Source organism: Athene noctua, chromosome 1 (assembly GCF_965140245.1).
Source record: "Athene noctua chromosome 1, bAthNoc1.hap1.1, whole genome shotgun sequence".
Classification (NCBI taxonomy): domain Eukaryota; kingdom Metazoa; phylum Chordata; class Aves; order Strigiformes; family Strigidae; genus Athene; species Athene noctua.
Window position 1 is genome coordinate 17,264,326 of NC_134037.1, and position 17,792 is coordinate 17,282,117.

Consider the following 17,792-nt stretch of genomic DNA (forward strand, 5'->3'; position numbering starts at 1 on the left):
TGTGCAGCCAAATACAGCTTTCTAATGAGATTGTATAAGAATATTTCTAAGAGGATGTAATACTTTAATAATAAAGGAGACTTAAAAATAAAGGTACCCTTTGTAGTTTTTACACTTTTAAAGTCTTCCCTGACAAACAGTGTTATGCTGCAATTTACGCAATATATTCTTCCTGTGAAAAATTATAATGGATTCTAAAAAAACTCCACATGAACGTGTGTTATGGTTTCCCTGGCCTTTGAAAGGTTTCTGTATTAATGTTGGCAAGGATGGTCCTTTTAAGCTTATTTGCTTTAATGTGTTAGATTTTTTTTTTCCTGTATCGGTTGGGTATGCTTGGCATAATCTCTGCAATCTCCTTAATTTACATTTGCACCATTAAGTTAATGACTCTTCAGCTGTATCTACAAGTACTGTCTGGTTAGGGTTTTTTTACTGTGACTATATTCACTTCTATGAACAGCTACAGCTGTTTACTGGGGTTCAATAGTCTGTTTAGTTCTGCTGCAGTTGTTACTCTGAAGGCAGATAGATTGTTTACCTCCACTTTGATTATTTACTTACCTGTATTTTAGGGGACAGGATTTACTTTAGTTGAAAAAATCAAAAGCAGTTCGTGATCTCTTAATTTAGTCCTTAAAAAAATTAATCTTGGTTTTGAGCCAGTGGACTGTAGGTCTTAAGAGAATCTGATGTTTGTCAGAACAGACAATAAGAAAGCATCAAAAAGTTCATAATACAAATTTACAGAAAAGGGATGATCCTTTATGTTATTTTAGGGATCTCAGAAACAGTGAGCCCAAGATTTTTTTCCTTTTTTGTTGTTGTTAAATACTAAAATGTGATGATCATATTATAAACGTGAGAAGTGTATGCACATTTCTTGTAAAGAGTTGTAGTGAGCTTCATTTTGGACTGGGCATCATCAGTGAACCAGTGATGTCCTAAAGAAATCAACTTTTTAACAGATTACATTTTAAGTTCTTCATGTTTCTCAGACTCAGTGGAATGGCAAAAATTTTTTTATACAGGAAGCTTTAGAAGTTGGGAGGTTCTGGATTGTCTCCAAATCTCATGCTACTTCTTACAAAACATGAACACATCCCAGCTGTGTAAATACAATATTGGTGTTGGCAGGATGATTTCTAGAAAATACATGCTTACCCAATACTTATTTATTTTTTCTGATTTGGAGTTCTTTTAGCAGTTGTGCATATTAGCATCTTCCTTATGCTGTTGAGAGCCCAGGAAATTTCTGCTGCAATTTGGTGAGAGACCTTTTTTGACCTTTGCTGTGGAATTGAATTCGGTGTCCTCTTCCAGGCCAGTCCAGACACTTGCAGTAGAATTCTCCTTACCAGTATGTGAAAAGAATCGCTAAGTGTTTTGGTGATCTTTTCCAACATAAAAGGAATTGGCCTGTTCATGTAACTCAGTTGTGATGGTTTGGGGGTTTGGGGTTTTTTTTGATTTTTTTTGTTGTTTTTAAAACCTGCAACAAGGTGAGTACCTCTATACTTGAATAAAGAATGGAGTTAGCTTAGTAGGAATTGTGGTTCCCTTTTGGGGTATATATGGATTTCACCAGACTCTGTAATCTTCAGGTTTTCTATAAGGAACTAGACAGTAGTTGGTTTTGCTAGCGATCATAAAGCTAGGAACTCCTGGTGTGGCCAGGTTCAGTACGTAATGCTGTCTTGTGCTAAGCTTTTAAAGGATATCTGTTGAAAAAAGATGTGACCAAAAGAAGGGATGTTTACCATTTGGGATTATCATCTCAGCTCAGGCAGTTTAGCTGAAAGAAGGAACATGTTCCTCTTTTTAGAACTCAATTTATTTCTCATTGAAGCTCATCCAAGACTCTGCTGAATCCTTCTTTCTTCAGTTCACTGTCTGCAGCATGCTGCACAAGCCCAGGTGAAGTGTTAACACCTGATCTGAGCTATCATAATGTTTCAATACAAGTGCTCTTCAGCTCTTGTTTACTGAAAAGAACTTCATGAGGAGCAGTGCAAGTCTGATTCTCAGCCTTGGTTCAAGACAGCAAGTCAGTCAGGTCTGATGGCGATCCTCCTGAGGATGAAAACTGAACTGCTTTGTATTCAGCAATATAATTCTGAACGATACTAGGAAACACTACAGCCTCACCGCCAAGTTGTCATAAGCTGTGAGAACGTGCTGTCTGTCCTAGACAGCCTTTTTAAAAATTCTACACTGTACCTTTCTCACATAGCTGCAGGAGATGAGTTCCAAGATCCACCTTGATCATTGAGGTGGTGAGAAAAGTCTTAGGCAAAACAGTTTCCTGAGACTCCCGAAAAGAAGCTTTGTATGAGAACTACTATAGTAAGTGTGCTATTCAGGCATAAAACAGAGGCTTTAGTATTTGAAACACAGGAGTAACACTTTGCCCAGAGAAAACAGCACCCTTTAGGTCTACCTCTTCAAATGTTGAAGTACGGATGACAGAAGCCATCATGCAGAACATAGGGACTGTCAAAATGTCATGTACTGCACAGAGGACTTCCTTGTTTACTTGGCTTTGATGCCAGAGATCATAGAAGCTAGTCTGACTGTGGTATTTAGAGTATCCAGTACTTCAAAATGCATACAGAGCAACGCCTAAGTTCTTTGAAAGAACAAGTATATAAATGAGAGGAACAGAAATCTGGGAATATTATATTCAGATGATAATGGACCAACCTCCCCAGGGATGTGTTAGTATCCCCATCGCTGGAGGTTTTTCAAGCTGCGATCGGACAGGGTGCTAGGTAGTACCATCTGGGCTCCCTTTCCCATGGCAGGTTGTTCCAGATCATCTTTAAAGTTCCCTTTCAACCTGGGCTGTTCAGTGATTCTGTGAATGCATTTTTACATTCGTTCCTGAGACAGAAGGTAAAGAGTTTTACAGGGAGTAAGTACAATCAAAACTTTTCTGAAGTTTGTCCTTGAATTTAGTGAGAGAAAAAGCAGTCTGATACAGTGTGTAGCTTCATATTGAAACCAATAGTAAGAGTAATAAAATCGGTCAATTCTTGAAAGATGTAATCAAGAGAAACTGTTAGGGAGTAGGCAGGGGAGAGCCTGTTACCAGGAACTGCTATTTCAGTCCATATTGCTTCTGGAATAAAAACCGTTGTCTTTCAAATACATTCCTCAAACCAAATATTTTGGGCTGTATTTTTTATGTTTTTCTGGTCTGCTAATAGACAAATTGTTTAAAGACTCGCAGTATTTTTAATGAAGCTGTTTGAATTGCTGTTGCACAGACAGGTATGGTGCGCTGCGATACAGCTGTGGGAACCCCTGACTACATATCGCCTGAAGTTTTGAAATCACAAGGGGGTGATGGTTATTATGGACGGGAATGTGACTGGTGGTCTGTAGGAGTTTTCCTTTTTGAGATGCTAGTCGGTAAGTGGTGATTTCTTCTATTAATGAGATTATCGTTCAGTCTTTACTGTGCTTTTAGCTGTACTTTGCTGCGAGGGGCTGGTTGTACCTCACTATCTAATAGCTTCTGACTTTTGGCTGGTGCTGTTGTGCCATTCCTCTTCTCTTTGCTGTTGCTCTTATACTGTGACAGCTGTTTGCGTGCTTGCTTAGTGATTAGTTTCCTGACTCGATTCAGCTTAAAACTAATTCTTAGAATAGTTCTAAAGGGGATCAACTACCTCACCATCTCATGAACATTTGTGCCACATCAGGGGCAATATAGAGTATTCAGGGATGCACAGACGGGAAAGGAGTCGGAAGGGCAGAACTGCCTTATTAATTTTTTTTTCCCTTCCCCACCCCCATACTAGAAATGGCTTCTGTTAGGTCAAAATGTCTGTGGAAGTATGGCTTGATTCTTTCTTTTATGCTTAAGTCAGGATTTTTCAGTAAAATATACTGGACTGCTATGGCAACGAACATAGAATATAATCTGTTAAAGAGATGAGTCATTTGCATCTTAAATACAGTGAGGATCAGTATTATAGTCTGGTAGCAAAATACTGATTATAGAAGGATGGAATTGAGCATATAATTATTAAATATCCAAATCAGCATGTTCTGGGAATATTGGAGATTGGATGTTTCTGGTATCCTGAGCCAGGAAAGACGTTAGAGTATATGATGATACTGCAATCTCTGTGTCTTTCAATAGTGAAGCATTTTGACTTTCAAAAAGTGTGTTTTATCATTAAGACTCTCATAAACAATTTTAGCCATAAAGTTCTTTAGTTACTAAAATTGGACATAGCTGTCCAGAATGTTTTCTCAGAGCCTCTTCTTTTTTTTTTTTTTTTTTCCCCTCTTGTATCTGAGAGAGAGGATTCTCCCTTTTTTATCCTTCTAATGAAAACATATTTTTGGAGTAAAATCTTACTTCGTTTCTCCATATCCCATACATTGTTAGTGTTTGTGTATCAGGTTCTGCCTATGGTCTTCTAAAACTTTATGCCTTAAAGCACAGAAAGTGTTGTGTTGTTCTGGTTTTAGTAAAGATGCAGTACTAATTAAAATAGTACTACTTTTTATTGTGTGCTTAACTGAAAGCTAAAATGTTGGTCATGGGATGAATCCTAACATTAGTTTGGTGACTTAGGATGGTTTTGAGGTGTGGCATAAATCAAAAATGTTTCTGTGACTGAAGGCAGTTGAGAAGGGGAAGTTTTGGAAAGAGGGATGCAGCAGCAAATAGTGATTTTCCCCCCCCCCAATATACTGGTATGGCAGCCTTAATTTACTGAAAATCTAGAAGTGTAGTTCAAGCTGGTGTGTACTAATTTCTTATTTTGTCATAAAATGACAGAAGCTAAAGGCAGGTTTGTTGAATTTGTGTTCTTTTTGAAGCTGAATGGTTTTGTCCATTGGTCTGTTCATAATCTTTTTCATGTACTTTTGCAATTTTCAGTACATTGTTGGAAACATGCAGTCAGCATGCTGACTGCTCTGCCAGGTGATCCCCCCCTGCACACAATACACCAGCACAGAGGAAAGAGCCTAGCTCATGTCAGTGATTGTTCACCTTCTCTATTAAACCTATGGATTAGTTGTGAGAAAGGATTTATGTAAAAATTGCAGCCTCTTGATTACTGATGCAAACCAATACAAAATGTTCAGAATGTTGTCAGTTAACTTGAATGTCAGTTATCTTTACCGATGCTGACTCTTTTCAGTTGTTCTAGTTTTACCTTTCTTAAGGATATTTGCAAAGAAACTAGACTTAACTAAAGCCTATGCTGCAAATCTTTGGGTGAGAAAGGTCTATGGTTTTAAAAGCCACCTGCCCATGTTAATATGTGCACCCAAGCTAATATAATTTATCAGTCAACAAGATCTATTCATGTGAGTTTAACAGTGCAGGAACACACTGTGAAGGCTCCTGCTCAGTGCTGACTTGCCTTAGGCAGCTCCAGGGTTAAGTAGGGTAAACCTATGTGCCTCTGAAACAGTCTTTGGAGAGCTTTGGTGGATTCTTTCCAACAAATGTGCATTAGCAAATCTTTAATGAGTTTTGGTCCGTTACACCCATGAGAGCTCTTAAAGATGGGGATTTATGTGGGTGTCAGCCATCACGTAAATTAGAAAACGTAGAAAACACAGCGATAGTCTTCAGGTAGAACAAAAGATGTAAATCATTGGGCAAAATTTTGGTAGTGATATGCAGAATAGAAAATGGTTTAGTTAGTGACCCAGGCATTTTAGGGAAGGAATATTTTTAGTAGTAGACGTTATTTTGTGCCCTGCATTCCAATTTTACTGTGTTTTAAAATAAAAGACCATTTTGCGTAAAACTGCTCCTAGAATTTTCTTCATAACTTCTGTCTTTTTTAACTTACATGACTTGAACATGACTTAAAATCACAGTCACTTTTTTTATTTTCAGGCGATACTCCTTTTTATGCAGACTCACTAGTAGGAACATACAGTAAAATTATGGATCATAAGAACTCATTACATTTCCCAGATGATGTGGAAATCTCTAAGCATGCAAAGAACCTTATCTGTGCCTTTTTAACTGATAGGTAAGTGCATGTATTATTCTAGTACTGTTTTTATTTTGGATGGTATTAGCACATTATAAAATTAATTCCATTACTTTTCCTAATCTCTGTTCAAATATCTTCTGCAAAATCTCATGCTCTCTAGTTTTTCTTCTGGGGTGTTTTTTCCAGGTATTGTATTTTATTTCTATGAGCAGTTCTGTCAGCTCTTGTTAACAACACGATTTGTGCCAAACAAATCCTTCCAGTTGCAGTGTATAATACTGTAACAAACCTGTAAAGTTGAAAGTAATTTGTAAGCTCTAAGGCAGGGACCAAATTGTGCTCAGTGTCTTAATTGAGTGTTACTTTAAAAAATGAAAGCAAATACTTTTATGAAAATAAGCATGTATTTACCGAGTTTGTTTAAGCTTGCTTAGAATGTTTGTACTTTTTTTTCATTTGCTTTGTTGCATTAATTGACAAGTACAGCTAACAAACCAGCAAGGATATTGTTTTGGCTATAAGTAGATTCTAGAAGTCTCCCTTTGCGGAACGGAGCTGTTTATTGATATTAAACTGTGTAAAGTTGTTTTTAACCTGAACACTTACTTTTTTTTTTTTTTTTTAGTTCAGGAAAGCAGAGATAATCTTTAATTTCTCTGACTTAAAAGAACGCTGTAGGTCCATAGTTAACTCTGTATTGATGATGTTGCCTTCTGCTTTCCTGTGGTCACCTGAACTTGGCTACAGCAGAGCATCTAGCCTTTACAGAATGAGGGATTAGGGGAAAAAAACCCCTGCCTTATAAAGGTTTTTGCGTTCCAAGAGAGATTGTTTGCTCTGTTGAGCAAGATCGTGGTTACTCAGGAAGGATGTGCTTTAACAGCATTTTTCACCCTTAGTAGCTGAAGGGTAGAGAGAAAATATGAGAAGAATTTAATAATGTAAATGTGGCGAGGTGTACTTCCACTACGTGTGTCTGTCTTCCTGTTTATATTTAATAGAGTGCTCAAGGAATTTATTTGAAACAGATGCCCTTTTTCTGTATGTGTGATCACTGCTGAAGCACTTACGGAATAAGCATTGACCTTATGATTTATTAGTTCTTTTACACACACTATTTTTATGTCCTGTTTTTGTAGATAGTTTTAAGAGAGACTCTTCCAGGCAAACCCAAAGTTTCTTGTTGCTCTTAAGATTTACTTCACTGCAAATATCAGCAAAAGATGTGTAAGGGTTAGTTATGGGGCAGAATATGGAGTTCTTAAAATATTTATTTCAATCCAGTTTTAAATAACTGTTCTGTGCAGTTAAGTTAGACCTTCCTTTGCTTGCGTCTTAAGGTTTGTCATGTGGTTTGGCAGACATGGAACTTATGCAGTTCTTTTCCCCCTGAGGGTGTTGGGTTTTTGTTTGTTTTTCTTTTTTTAGTTTTTTTCTTAGTTTTTGCCTCAGTACTTGCTTTCTTGATTTACTCCCCACGTGGCAGACTCCAAATCCTGGACATTTTAGCAGTCCCAGGGAGAGTCCCTGCTAAGAAACAGAATACATGTTACAGAAATGTAAAGAACCTACAGATCAGTGGTTGGTGGTTTTAAATATTTTAATGTATTTGAGCATTAATGTGGTTAACACAGACAGTCTTTACTGAAAGTTTCTTTGCTGCTTGTGAGCAAGTCAGAAGTTAAATAGCAAACAAGTGTGAATTTGGCTTAATTGCTGTGTTCAGGGATGTGCGACTTGGGAGAAATGGGGTAGAAGAAATAAAGCATCACCCTTTTTTCAAGAGTGATCAGTGGAACTGGGACAACATTCGAGAGAGTAAGTAAATTAGCTTCAAAGTTCTATTTTTATTCAGTATTTGCAATAATAGAAATTTAAAAACTAGTCTGTATACATTAATATTTTCTATCAAGAATGTTGCTCAAACTTCCATCTTTATCATTTGCATTCTAAAAATTCTATCAGTAAGGGTTAGTAAATACACATTGTTTCCTACTGGAATCATTCTAACCTTTATCATGCTTTTAATGTATAGATTTCCGTTTTGAACAACATAAATAGATATTTCAGAATTCTAGCTACAAACAATGCATGTTAGATTCTTTGAGGTTTTTGTTGTTTTGGGGTGGTTATTTTTGTGGGGTGTGCTTTTTTTTTATCTTCTGTAGTTAAGACAGCAGTTTGACAGTGGTCTTGTTAGTTTTACCACTTTTCATTTAAGACATTTTGAACTTGATATCTTTAGCCAACAACAAAGTATGTCAGTTTAGATCATGAGCTTGATCATAACTTCTAAAGTCACGTTTTTACTGAAGTCTCTTCAAATGACTGTACTTAGAGTTCTGTTTTCAAATGTGATTACCTTAGAAAATACATTTTGTGCCTTAGATATTCTATGCATTAGGCAACTAATGTAAAAATGGTTTTCTCTAGAAAAAAATGTTCACAGTAATATTTACAGATCTGCTGCATGACTAATACATATTTAACTAGCAGGGCATCTTACGTTATAGTCTTTTTAACATTATAGAGATACTAGTATATAGCAAGCGGCTGAATCTTGGAGTAAAGTTGATATTTTCTCCCCTTTTTATAGCTGCTGCTCCTGTTGTTCCTGAGCTTAGCAGTGATATAGACAGCAGTAATTTTGATGACATTGAGGACGACAAGGGAGACGTGGAAACCTTTCCAATCCCCAAAGCCTTTGTGGGAAACCAGCTGCCTTTTATAGGATTTACCTACTATAGAGACAATTTGTATGTGATACTTCAATATGCATTTTTAGAAATACACCTGCAGATTTTTCTTATATCCTATCAATTTTTTCAGTCTGGTTACTGAATTTATTCATTTCATTATGTTCATTAAAGTCCAGTTGTGAATACAGAAAATGCAGAGTTTAAGTAGAATATATAATTTGCTACTATTTTTGATATTTTGATAGTTCTGATTAAACACAGTACTTCTATAGGTACAAAATTACATAGTCTCTTAAAACTTTCAGGGTTAAAATGCTGATTTGTAATTTAGTTCTAAAATGGATTTTTATGAGTAGCTTTAGAAAAAAATTTACACAAGGTAATAGCTTGCTAGGACTCAACTTGAATAGTTAAGAAATAATGGTATTAATTAAAAAATATATGCTATGGATTTGAAAATATATTTCACTTAAGATTCAAATCAGAAAGATACACTCACACTGAAATAAAATAAGCTTCATTCTGAGAATAGCGTAGGACAAATTAAGACTCGAGAGAATGGATTAAAATGAGTTGATTGGCAAGGTTGCCACAGTTGTTGAAAACTTGAATAGGAGCTGGAGGGATTTGTTTTTGTTTTTGACAGGTTGCTAAGTGATTCCTCTCAGTCTTGCAGAGAAAATGAGTCTGTGCAATCTAGTAAAAATGAGGTTAGTGCCTTTTTTTTTTTAAGTATTAATGGTATGATTAATTTTGTTAAGTCTGTTAAGAAAAGACAAAGTCTAAAATAAGTTTTCAAGAAATTTTGTAGGAGGTTTTTTGTCCTTTAATGATCCTCAATAGAAATATTTTCTGTTTACAGGACAGCAAGGAGGTGAGTGTATTGTTTGAATTATGAAAGGAATGAAAAATTCCTACATAATTTATATGAACGTGAAATATCTTAAATGTTTATTCACCAAATTGCTAACAGTAAACCAGTTGTGTTTTGAAACAGTTGTACTCAAGCATTAGATATTGCAGTTTAAAGATGAATTAATACAGATTTTTCTTGAATTCTTTTGGTATCTAGAATTTGTTTGGAAAATAAATGTTTAAAGCTCTGTTTGCATCAGCAAACAGCATCACTCTTGGGAATGTGGTGAATTTTGGCTCCACAGTTGCCTGAGTGATTCATAACTGATTTATTCAGAGTTTGTAAAAGTAAATTATCACCTGCAGTGATAAAGGAATGTTTAAATTGTGTTCTCAGTTGAAATGAGTGTATGGAGCATGTTTATCCATCTTTTGAAGATTGACAATTGAATTCAAGTTTGCAGATGACAGGGGAATGCTATGGAATTTCATGTACTTCATTATGTTACTTAAACTTTTGTATTATTCAAGGGTAGATAGTATATATATTGTTAACATTTCTTAAAGTCCTTTTCAAAGTTCAAGAAATGGGTAAAGGAAACGTATTATGTATTGACCTGCATAATTTAAATGCAAATGTTTATTAGACTCCACTTCATTCCTTCCTGTGATTGCTGAATAAAAGAATAGTTTTAGACATTGCTGAATAGATTAACAGTTTTAGAGTTTCTCTTTTAAAAAGAAATGCTGCTGCTGTTTAAAATACAGTGTCACATTTATTATATTTGCTTTATGTTGTGATAGTAGATGCAGTTGGTAAAATTTTGCATTTAACTTCTGATAACCTTTTTTATTCATATTTTCTCAAGCAATGAATGTCCAGTTTTGATGTCCTTTTCAGTGTCCCTGTGTGGGAAACTTCTAATTGTAACAATTATAAAGTGTTTCAGAAAACCACATTTTAACATTTCATGTTTGGTGGGTAGAGGAGGAGAGGGAAGGGAGGAAAAGTAATGCATCTGAAAACCTGAAGACATGAGATAAATCCAAAAATCTGTTCTTTAATTTATAGCATGAATATTTGGATACTTGGCTTACAAATTCTTTTCAATATTTTAGTAAGCAGAACAAAGCATTCCCAAACCTGAATAATGTCTGTTAACTTCTGCGTGTTAGACTAAGAAATTATTCTTTATGTGAGGTCATTGAGCATGCTTAGTAATATTCTCTGAATATTGTCCAATTTGGTCATGTGCCCCCCTTTTTATTTTTTAACTTCATTTAGAAAAGACTATCCCAAAAATCCTGCTGCAGTGGAAGATCTGTCTACAGAGAAAGAGTACAGCAAAGGGCCAGTAACAATATTCTTTGCTCGTATAAATTTTATGACTCACAATATGCGGCACATAATTCCCTGATGGTTAGATTTAACGTAGCATGCAGCAAATTTTGTTGCTATGGATCTGCATCTTTAAAATCATCAGGATTTAATACCTTGTGAAAATGTAACCTTCTAGTGATGATTTTTAAAATAATGTAGTAGAAGATTGAATTAATTTTCTTCACTTTCCCTTTTTTTGTTATTTAATTGAATTGTACTTGTTCATGTGATAACATTTTTATGTGGGCCTTGCTTTTTTGACATTTTACACAGTTTCAGAAAAAACTAAGCAAGCTGGAAGAACAGCTCAGTAATGAATTACAAGCCAAAGATGAACTAGAACAGAAGTACAGGTGAGACTGTTTTGACATGTTCACTATGTTTATAAAGAAGTTTTATTAGACCTTTGGGTTTTGAATGCTTAAAGGCATTTTAATCCACTCTGGGGGTTCCTGACCCTGCAAGTAGAATTTGCTATAAATTGCTGGCTTAATTCTGTTACTCCTGTGACTACTGTTTTGTTTCTTCCCCCCCCCCCCCCCCCCTTCCTTTAACTCTCCATAAGAATCTCTATTGTTTGAGCGATTTCCCCAGTCCTTGAAGTTTCATGTGATTGCTGAAGATAGAATATCTTAAATAAAATCAAAGAGACCCATCCAAACGTTCTAGTATCTGTATAATCCACAGGCTTTAAAAATATGTTTTAAAATTTCTTCAGGTCTACTAATACTCGTTTAGAGAAGATAGTGAAAGAACTAGATGAAGAGGTAAGTCCATAGTTTTTTGTACTGCTATTAGAACTTTAACATTTGTGTGTGGCTTTTTTCCTTAAGAAACACCAAATTACTTTTGAGTAGCTGCATATTTATAGCAAGCAATACCAGTTGATTTCTTGATATTCACAAGCATGAAATTGTCACTGCTAAAATATTTTCATTATGATTTCTATATTACAACTACGTATTTGTTTCCCGAATTTGTTTTTTACCATGTTTTTAATTTGGAGGACAGCATGATATAAGTATCCCATATATGATTCTAAAAATTTAAGATGTGAGTACTGCTGCTAGAAGAGGAAGGCCATTCTTGGCACTGTTCAAACAGTGGCAGTAAAAGGACCCTATTTGTTGCATTTGCATCTTAGTGCTCCCACTAATTTGTCATATCTTTAGTGTATGTGTACAACTTCATGCTCATCCTGATGCATGTCAAGATCTTACGTTACATGTATGTTTCTGTGCTTCTGGAGTGGCTGCTAGGCAGGTTTACCGCATTCATCAAATCCCAATGTTCAAACAGTCTTGAAATTGTAAAAGCTCCTGGCTGTAATAGTCCTTGGCTGGATTTGACAACATGTTTTGATACGCTGTGTTTGAAGCAGGCAAATAGATTGTGTCTTTCTCCATTACAAACTAAACTGAGTGTATGCACTGTCTTTTTATCATTTAAATAATACCACTCTTCTTTATGTAATTAGTGGTGGGTTTTTTTAAATATATCCAGATAACTTCAAGGAAGAATGTAGAGTCTGCAGTCAGACAGTTAGAAAGAGAGAAGGCTCTTCTTCAGCATAAGAATACAGAATACCAGAGAAAAGCAGAACATGAAGCAGATAAGAAACGCAATTTGGAAAATGAGGGTATGTTGAACCATGCTTGAAGGGTTCCATTTTGATACGGATTTTTAAAAGATAAAATAATTATAGTTCAGATTGAAGCTTTTTCATGAGTTATTAACCATGTTGAATTGTTTTTATTATAGTTAACAGTCTGAAAGACCAGCTTGAAGATTTAAAAAAGAGGAATCAGAACTCTCAAATATCCAATGAGAAAATCAATCAACTACAAAGACAGGCATGCCAACTTTATATATGTGTATTATTAAAATAATAGCAGTTTGAAGTACAGATTTTGTTAGTAGTGGAGGGAATTGAAATGTGTAATGGAGTTTTTAAAAGCTGTTCTTTGTTGTCGTGTTGGTATTAAAAAGTAATCTTAAAATACACTTATTTTTATTTTTTTAATCCATAAAATCTAGTACTCTGTAGTAGAAATGGTAGTTGTTATATTTTAATTGTTGTTTCTGAAGTATGTTTTTGTCTATCTTCAGTTGGATGAAGCCAATTCTTTGCTGCGGTCAGAGTCTGATACTGCAGCCAGGTTAAGGAAGAACCAGACAGAAAGCACGAAGCAAATTCAGCAGCTGGAAGCTAATAATAGAGAGCTACAAGATAAGAACTGCCTGCTAGAGAATGCAAAACTCAAACTGGAGAAGGACTTTCTTAATCTTCAGTCCGCTCTAGAATCAGAAAGGAGAGATCGAAGTCATGGATCTGAGATTATCAGTGATTTACAAGGTATTCATGCATATCTTCTGAAGTTAAGATGGCTTATCATTTCAGAAATAAAAATAGATTTTGGTGATGTTACGTGAGCTTCAGGTTGTGACTAGATTAGTGTGCTGTTCTATACAATATTATGCAAGTGTGGACTTACATTTAAGAGAAAATGTATGATAACATTTGTCAAATGTTATTGATAACTTAAAATCACTCTAAAGGGAGATTTTCTTAATAGTCAGAAGCTGTTTGAAAAATTTCATCTGTAAGCAGATAAAGTACATTCTTTCTTCACACACTGCCCAGCCTTATTGATGTTTTGGTTGATTTTAGGTCGAATATCTAGCCTCGAAGAAGAAGTAAAAAATGGAAAGAGTGCATTAGCCAAACTGGAAATCGAGAAGAGACAACTGCAGGAAAAACTTACCGATTTAGAAAAGGTAACAGCACTTCTAAGTGAACATTGGTGTTGTATTCTTACGGAATTTTTAAACTTGTGCTTTTATTACTTGAGACAAGGAGAAAAAAGCTATCCAAAAAAGCCTTGTTTTCAGTGTTTAATCTTTTTCTTTGGGTTTATTTTTTTTGCAGTTTGAGAAGTGGGGGGGAACAGACATCATTTCCCTTATGATTATAATGCATTATACTTCTAAAGCACATAATAATATACTCCAGTGTGTAGCTTAACAATGCAGTAGTAAAATTTCATCTGTTGGGGTTTTTTTAAACTGTCAATATTGTCAAAAATAAAAAAAGCTTCTGCTAACGTTTTTTCCAACAAATTTGTCATTGAAAACAAAAATATTTTAAAAATTTTTCAATAAACTTAATCTTTGAGCTGCTCTTGTTACAGAATGTTGGCTGTTAAGGCAGTAATTCTATAATTAGAACTGGGGACATCACTTTGCCATGCATAGAAAAACATTTGTAGAAATGAGTTCTCAGTTAGCTCCTTAGAGTCTGAACTCTCCCTTCTATGCCTAGCATACTTCCAACTAGCGTGTTACTGTTGTCTAAAATTTTGTCTTTAACCTGATGTATTTAATGTTTTATTTCAATGTAATTTTTTCTTTAACAGGAAAAGAGCAACATGGAAATAGATATGACATATAAATTCAAAGTTATGCAGCAAAATCTTGAACAAGAAGAAGCTGAACATAAAGCCACAAAAGCACGATTAGCAGACAAAAATAAGATCTATGAATCTATAGAGGAAGCAAAATCTGAAGCCATGAAAGGTATCTATTTGGCAGTTGGACTTAAGTGTAAATTACTCAAAGTAGATAATATAATCTTACAGTGCTATTGGAAGCCCAAGTGTAGGCTTTTTTTCTTGATTCCCTTGTTCTTTTAAAATATAATCAGTGTTGTAAAAATCAATCGTAGTCCCTTTGTCCTTGCTTTGCTAGGTTAAAGACACACTGGTTTAGTCTGAGAGTAAAATAGGTTCTCCATTGCACACACCACTTTCTGTGCTAGTGTATTCTGAGTTAATTTTTCTTAATTTATATTACTGAAACTGCTTGAAACATTTTTGTTGAGAGCTTATCTGTGTTCTACCTCTTTGTGCCTTCCTAAATAAAATACAGGTCAGCAACTTAATGATTTAAATACATAGACCAGATTTAGAAATGGCAGAGCCTTTGCTACACTTCCATAGTCACTGTGCAAATTCTGGTGCATCTCATATTTGAAATCTCTTGGAGACAGAGATAATTACCAAACAATTCCAGAAGAGGTTTCTCACTGTTGAATTAAATGGCTTATGTTTATTGCAGCTACTTAAAAAGCTACCTACAGATACTCATTTGAACTACAGAGCATTTACAAAAATTCTGAGCATGTAGATGTTCAAAAGAAGCAAAAAAGGTTCAGTAATAATGGCTGGATCACTTGGCATATCAGGTTCCTGAACAGCTTCAACTCTTTCAAATTAGTCATAGTCAAAGCAAAACTTCAGTAGGTTTAGATGGATTGTTTTTAAAAATTCACCCTTTTTATCCTATCTCAGGTGTTTTACAGATAAACTGGAAATTATCTTGAAACTCAAAAGTAAGAAGTTGCTATCAGTCAGGAGTGCTTGCAAAAGCATCCTCTGGGTTTGGGTTTACTCCGAAAATGTTAATGAATGACTTTTCTGCAGTCTTCCTCTTCTTCAGTGTTAAAAGGATAAATATGTTGCTTACTGTTAATATGAGATAGACATCCTCCTCCCCTTGCCCTTCAAAATCTGCTGGTTTACACTGATTGACATCTTAAATCTCTTACTTCACAGAAATGGAGAAGAAACTTTTGGAAGAGAGGGCTTTGAAGCAAAAAGTAGAAAATCGGTTGTTAGAAGCTGAAAAGCAGCGCTCCATGTTGGACTGTGATCTCAAACAATCACAACAGAAAATCAATGAGCTCCTTAGGCAAAAGGATATACTAAATGAAGATGTAAGGAACACGGACAAAAGGAGTCTTGAGTGAAACCTGATTTTCAGTGTCCTAATATTTTCCCTGTTACAGCTTTATTTAGGAATGCTTGTGAATAAGAATGGCAGCAACTCTTTCCTTCTCTGTATTTGGAGCTTTAAAAATTCCACTTTACAGAGTGTATTTTCATTTTTCTGAAATACTTCAGTATTACTGGTCTCAAAATTTTTTCTTCTGGAATGTAAAATGCTTTCCATGAGACTGACATGGAAAAAACAGCTTATTTATCGTGTGCTAATGCCTTTAGTCAGGAAACAGCTTTGATTTACCAAAAGATGTGAGCATGCTGTACAAAAATGTAGAGGAAGTCAATAAGAGACACTGTTTAAATGTTGCTTTCCTGTGTAGGTCTGTAAAATTCACAGCTTTGTTTATTTTTCAGGTAAAAAACCTGACATTAAAAATAGAGCAAGAAACACAAAAGCGCTGTCTCACTCAAAATGACCTCAAGATGCAAACACAGCAGGTCAACACCTTGAAAATGTCAGAGAAGCAGTTAAAGCAGGAGAATAACCATCTTCAGGAAATCAAATTAAGTCTGGAAAAACAAAACAACGAGCTCCGCAAGTATGCAGAGTTGCTCTGTATTTTTTAGTAATGTTACTGATTTGTAATTGGTTTGGGGCAAAAGCTGAGAGCATTATTGATTTTTAAAACTTGCTGCATAGAATATGCTATTCTACAGTGCAAAACTTGATTGTTGTTTACAATATTTTACAGTGACTCTAATTGAGGTTTGCCTTAGTGATTCAGGAATGTATAGATTTGTAGTAAAATGTGGATGTTATCCTTAAAATCTTAAAAAACCAAGCTTAAACACAAGAGTGTGAGGACTTCAGAGAAACCCTTCGTTAACAAAAAGTCTAGGTACTTTTTTTTTTACTTAAATGATGTGGGACTTCAGTGAAGAGGAAAGTTACTGGCATTATTAGTTCTGGAGAGCTTATTAGCGTTGGAAATGAATACTAATACGGAGCTGTGAAGCATAACCATTGGAAATGTATAGTACTAAGGATGTTTAAACATATCTGTTGGACCTTCAAACAGAATTGTGTTAAATCCTAGCATTTCTTTAAGGTCTTAGAATACTTGCACCTGATAATTTTTTTTTTTTTTTACATAAACAACATTCTTGTGAATGAAAACAGAAGTTTAGCACATACGTTGGATGAATCTCATTCTTAGGTTCTTTCTGACTTCTGATGGTTTATCCCCTTGTGCTTTATCTTTTCTGTCAGCAAGTTATGTAGACAGTGGCTACATGTTACAGTTGCTGTAATGTGAAACACTGGCAGAAGTCTTTTCTGCTTCTTTATTGTTCTTTGTTATAGGACTAACTAATTTTCTGAGCTGTTTTAATATCAGACGAATTCAAGGAAGGACAATGTCAAGGAATTTTCACAGACTGAAGTGTAGCAAACGAAAGACCCAAAACAGTCTGTCAGATCAATGACATTTTACATGGAAATAAGATTCTGTCAGTGGCTGTTTGCTTTACCAGTGTCTTACTGGTTAAACTATGTGACACTGTTGTAGTTAGCGTGTAAACTGACTTCTTATTAGTGCAGTGTTCTCAGCTGTACAAGTGAAACAGAGAGCCTGGTACCCAGAGGAAGCCTCAGAGAAATCACCAACCGTATTTTGGTCAGGAGATGACTGAAGAACTTAAGAGCGTGAATGCCATTTTTTCTATTTACTGGTTTGGAATATCTTCATATCTTCTAAAGTATTTTATTCCTTTCTAGGGAACGTCAAGATGCAGATGGACAAATGAAAGAGCTTCAAGACCAACTTGAAGCTGAACAGTATTTCTCGGTGTGTTTTATGCTCCTTTATACTAATCTGTTTACTAAGTACAATGTTAGTTTTTCTTCTTCCTCCTCAGCCATCAGGCATTTCACGTCTCTAACCTAAAGCTAATTCTTTTTCCTGTGTCTGTCTGCAGTGTTGTCTGCAACCTTGTAATCATTTCTTGTTCTTGATCAATGAGCAGTGTGAAAGAGCTCATGTTAAGAAAAGGCTCAGCTTTGGAAGGGAGTCCCAAACACAGTTCAGAGGGAGGGAGG

At 35.3% G+C, this 17,792-nt stretch overlaps 1 protein-coding gene across 1 annotated transcript in view; it reads left to right on the plus strand.

The window, feature by feature from the left end:
- ROCK2 (Rho associated coiled-coil containing protein kinase 2) overlaps positions 1-17,792 on the plus strand; it is a 94,567-nt gene that overhangs the window by 63,168 nt on the left and 13,607 nt on the right. The window contains 18 exon segments of the mRNA XM_074895632.1: positions 3,270-3,414; positions 5,876-6,014; positions 7,705-7,796; positions 8,575-8,734; positions 9,324-9,387; positions 9,540-9,551; positions 10,818-10,859; positions 10,861-10,887; positions 11,187-11,266; positions 11,632-11,680; positions 12,417-12,552; positions 12,675-12,766; positions 13,023-13,269; positions 13,585-13,691; positions 14,330-14,489; positions 15,527-15,687; positions 16,109-16,293; positions 17,472-17,541. Coding sequence (XP_074751733.1) covers positions 3,270-3,414; positions 5,876-6,014; positions 7,705-7,796; positions 8,575-8,734; positions 9,324-9,387; positions 9,540-9,551; positions 10,818-10,859; positions 10,861-10,887; positions 11,187-11,266; positions 11,632-11,680; positions 12,417-12,552; positions 12,675-12,766; positions 13,023-13,269; positions 13,585-13,691; positions 14,330-14,489; positions 15,527-15,687; positions 16,109-16,293; positions 17,472-17,541 — 1,968 coding nt within the window.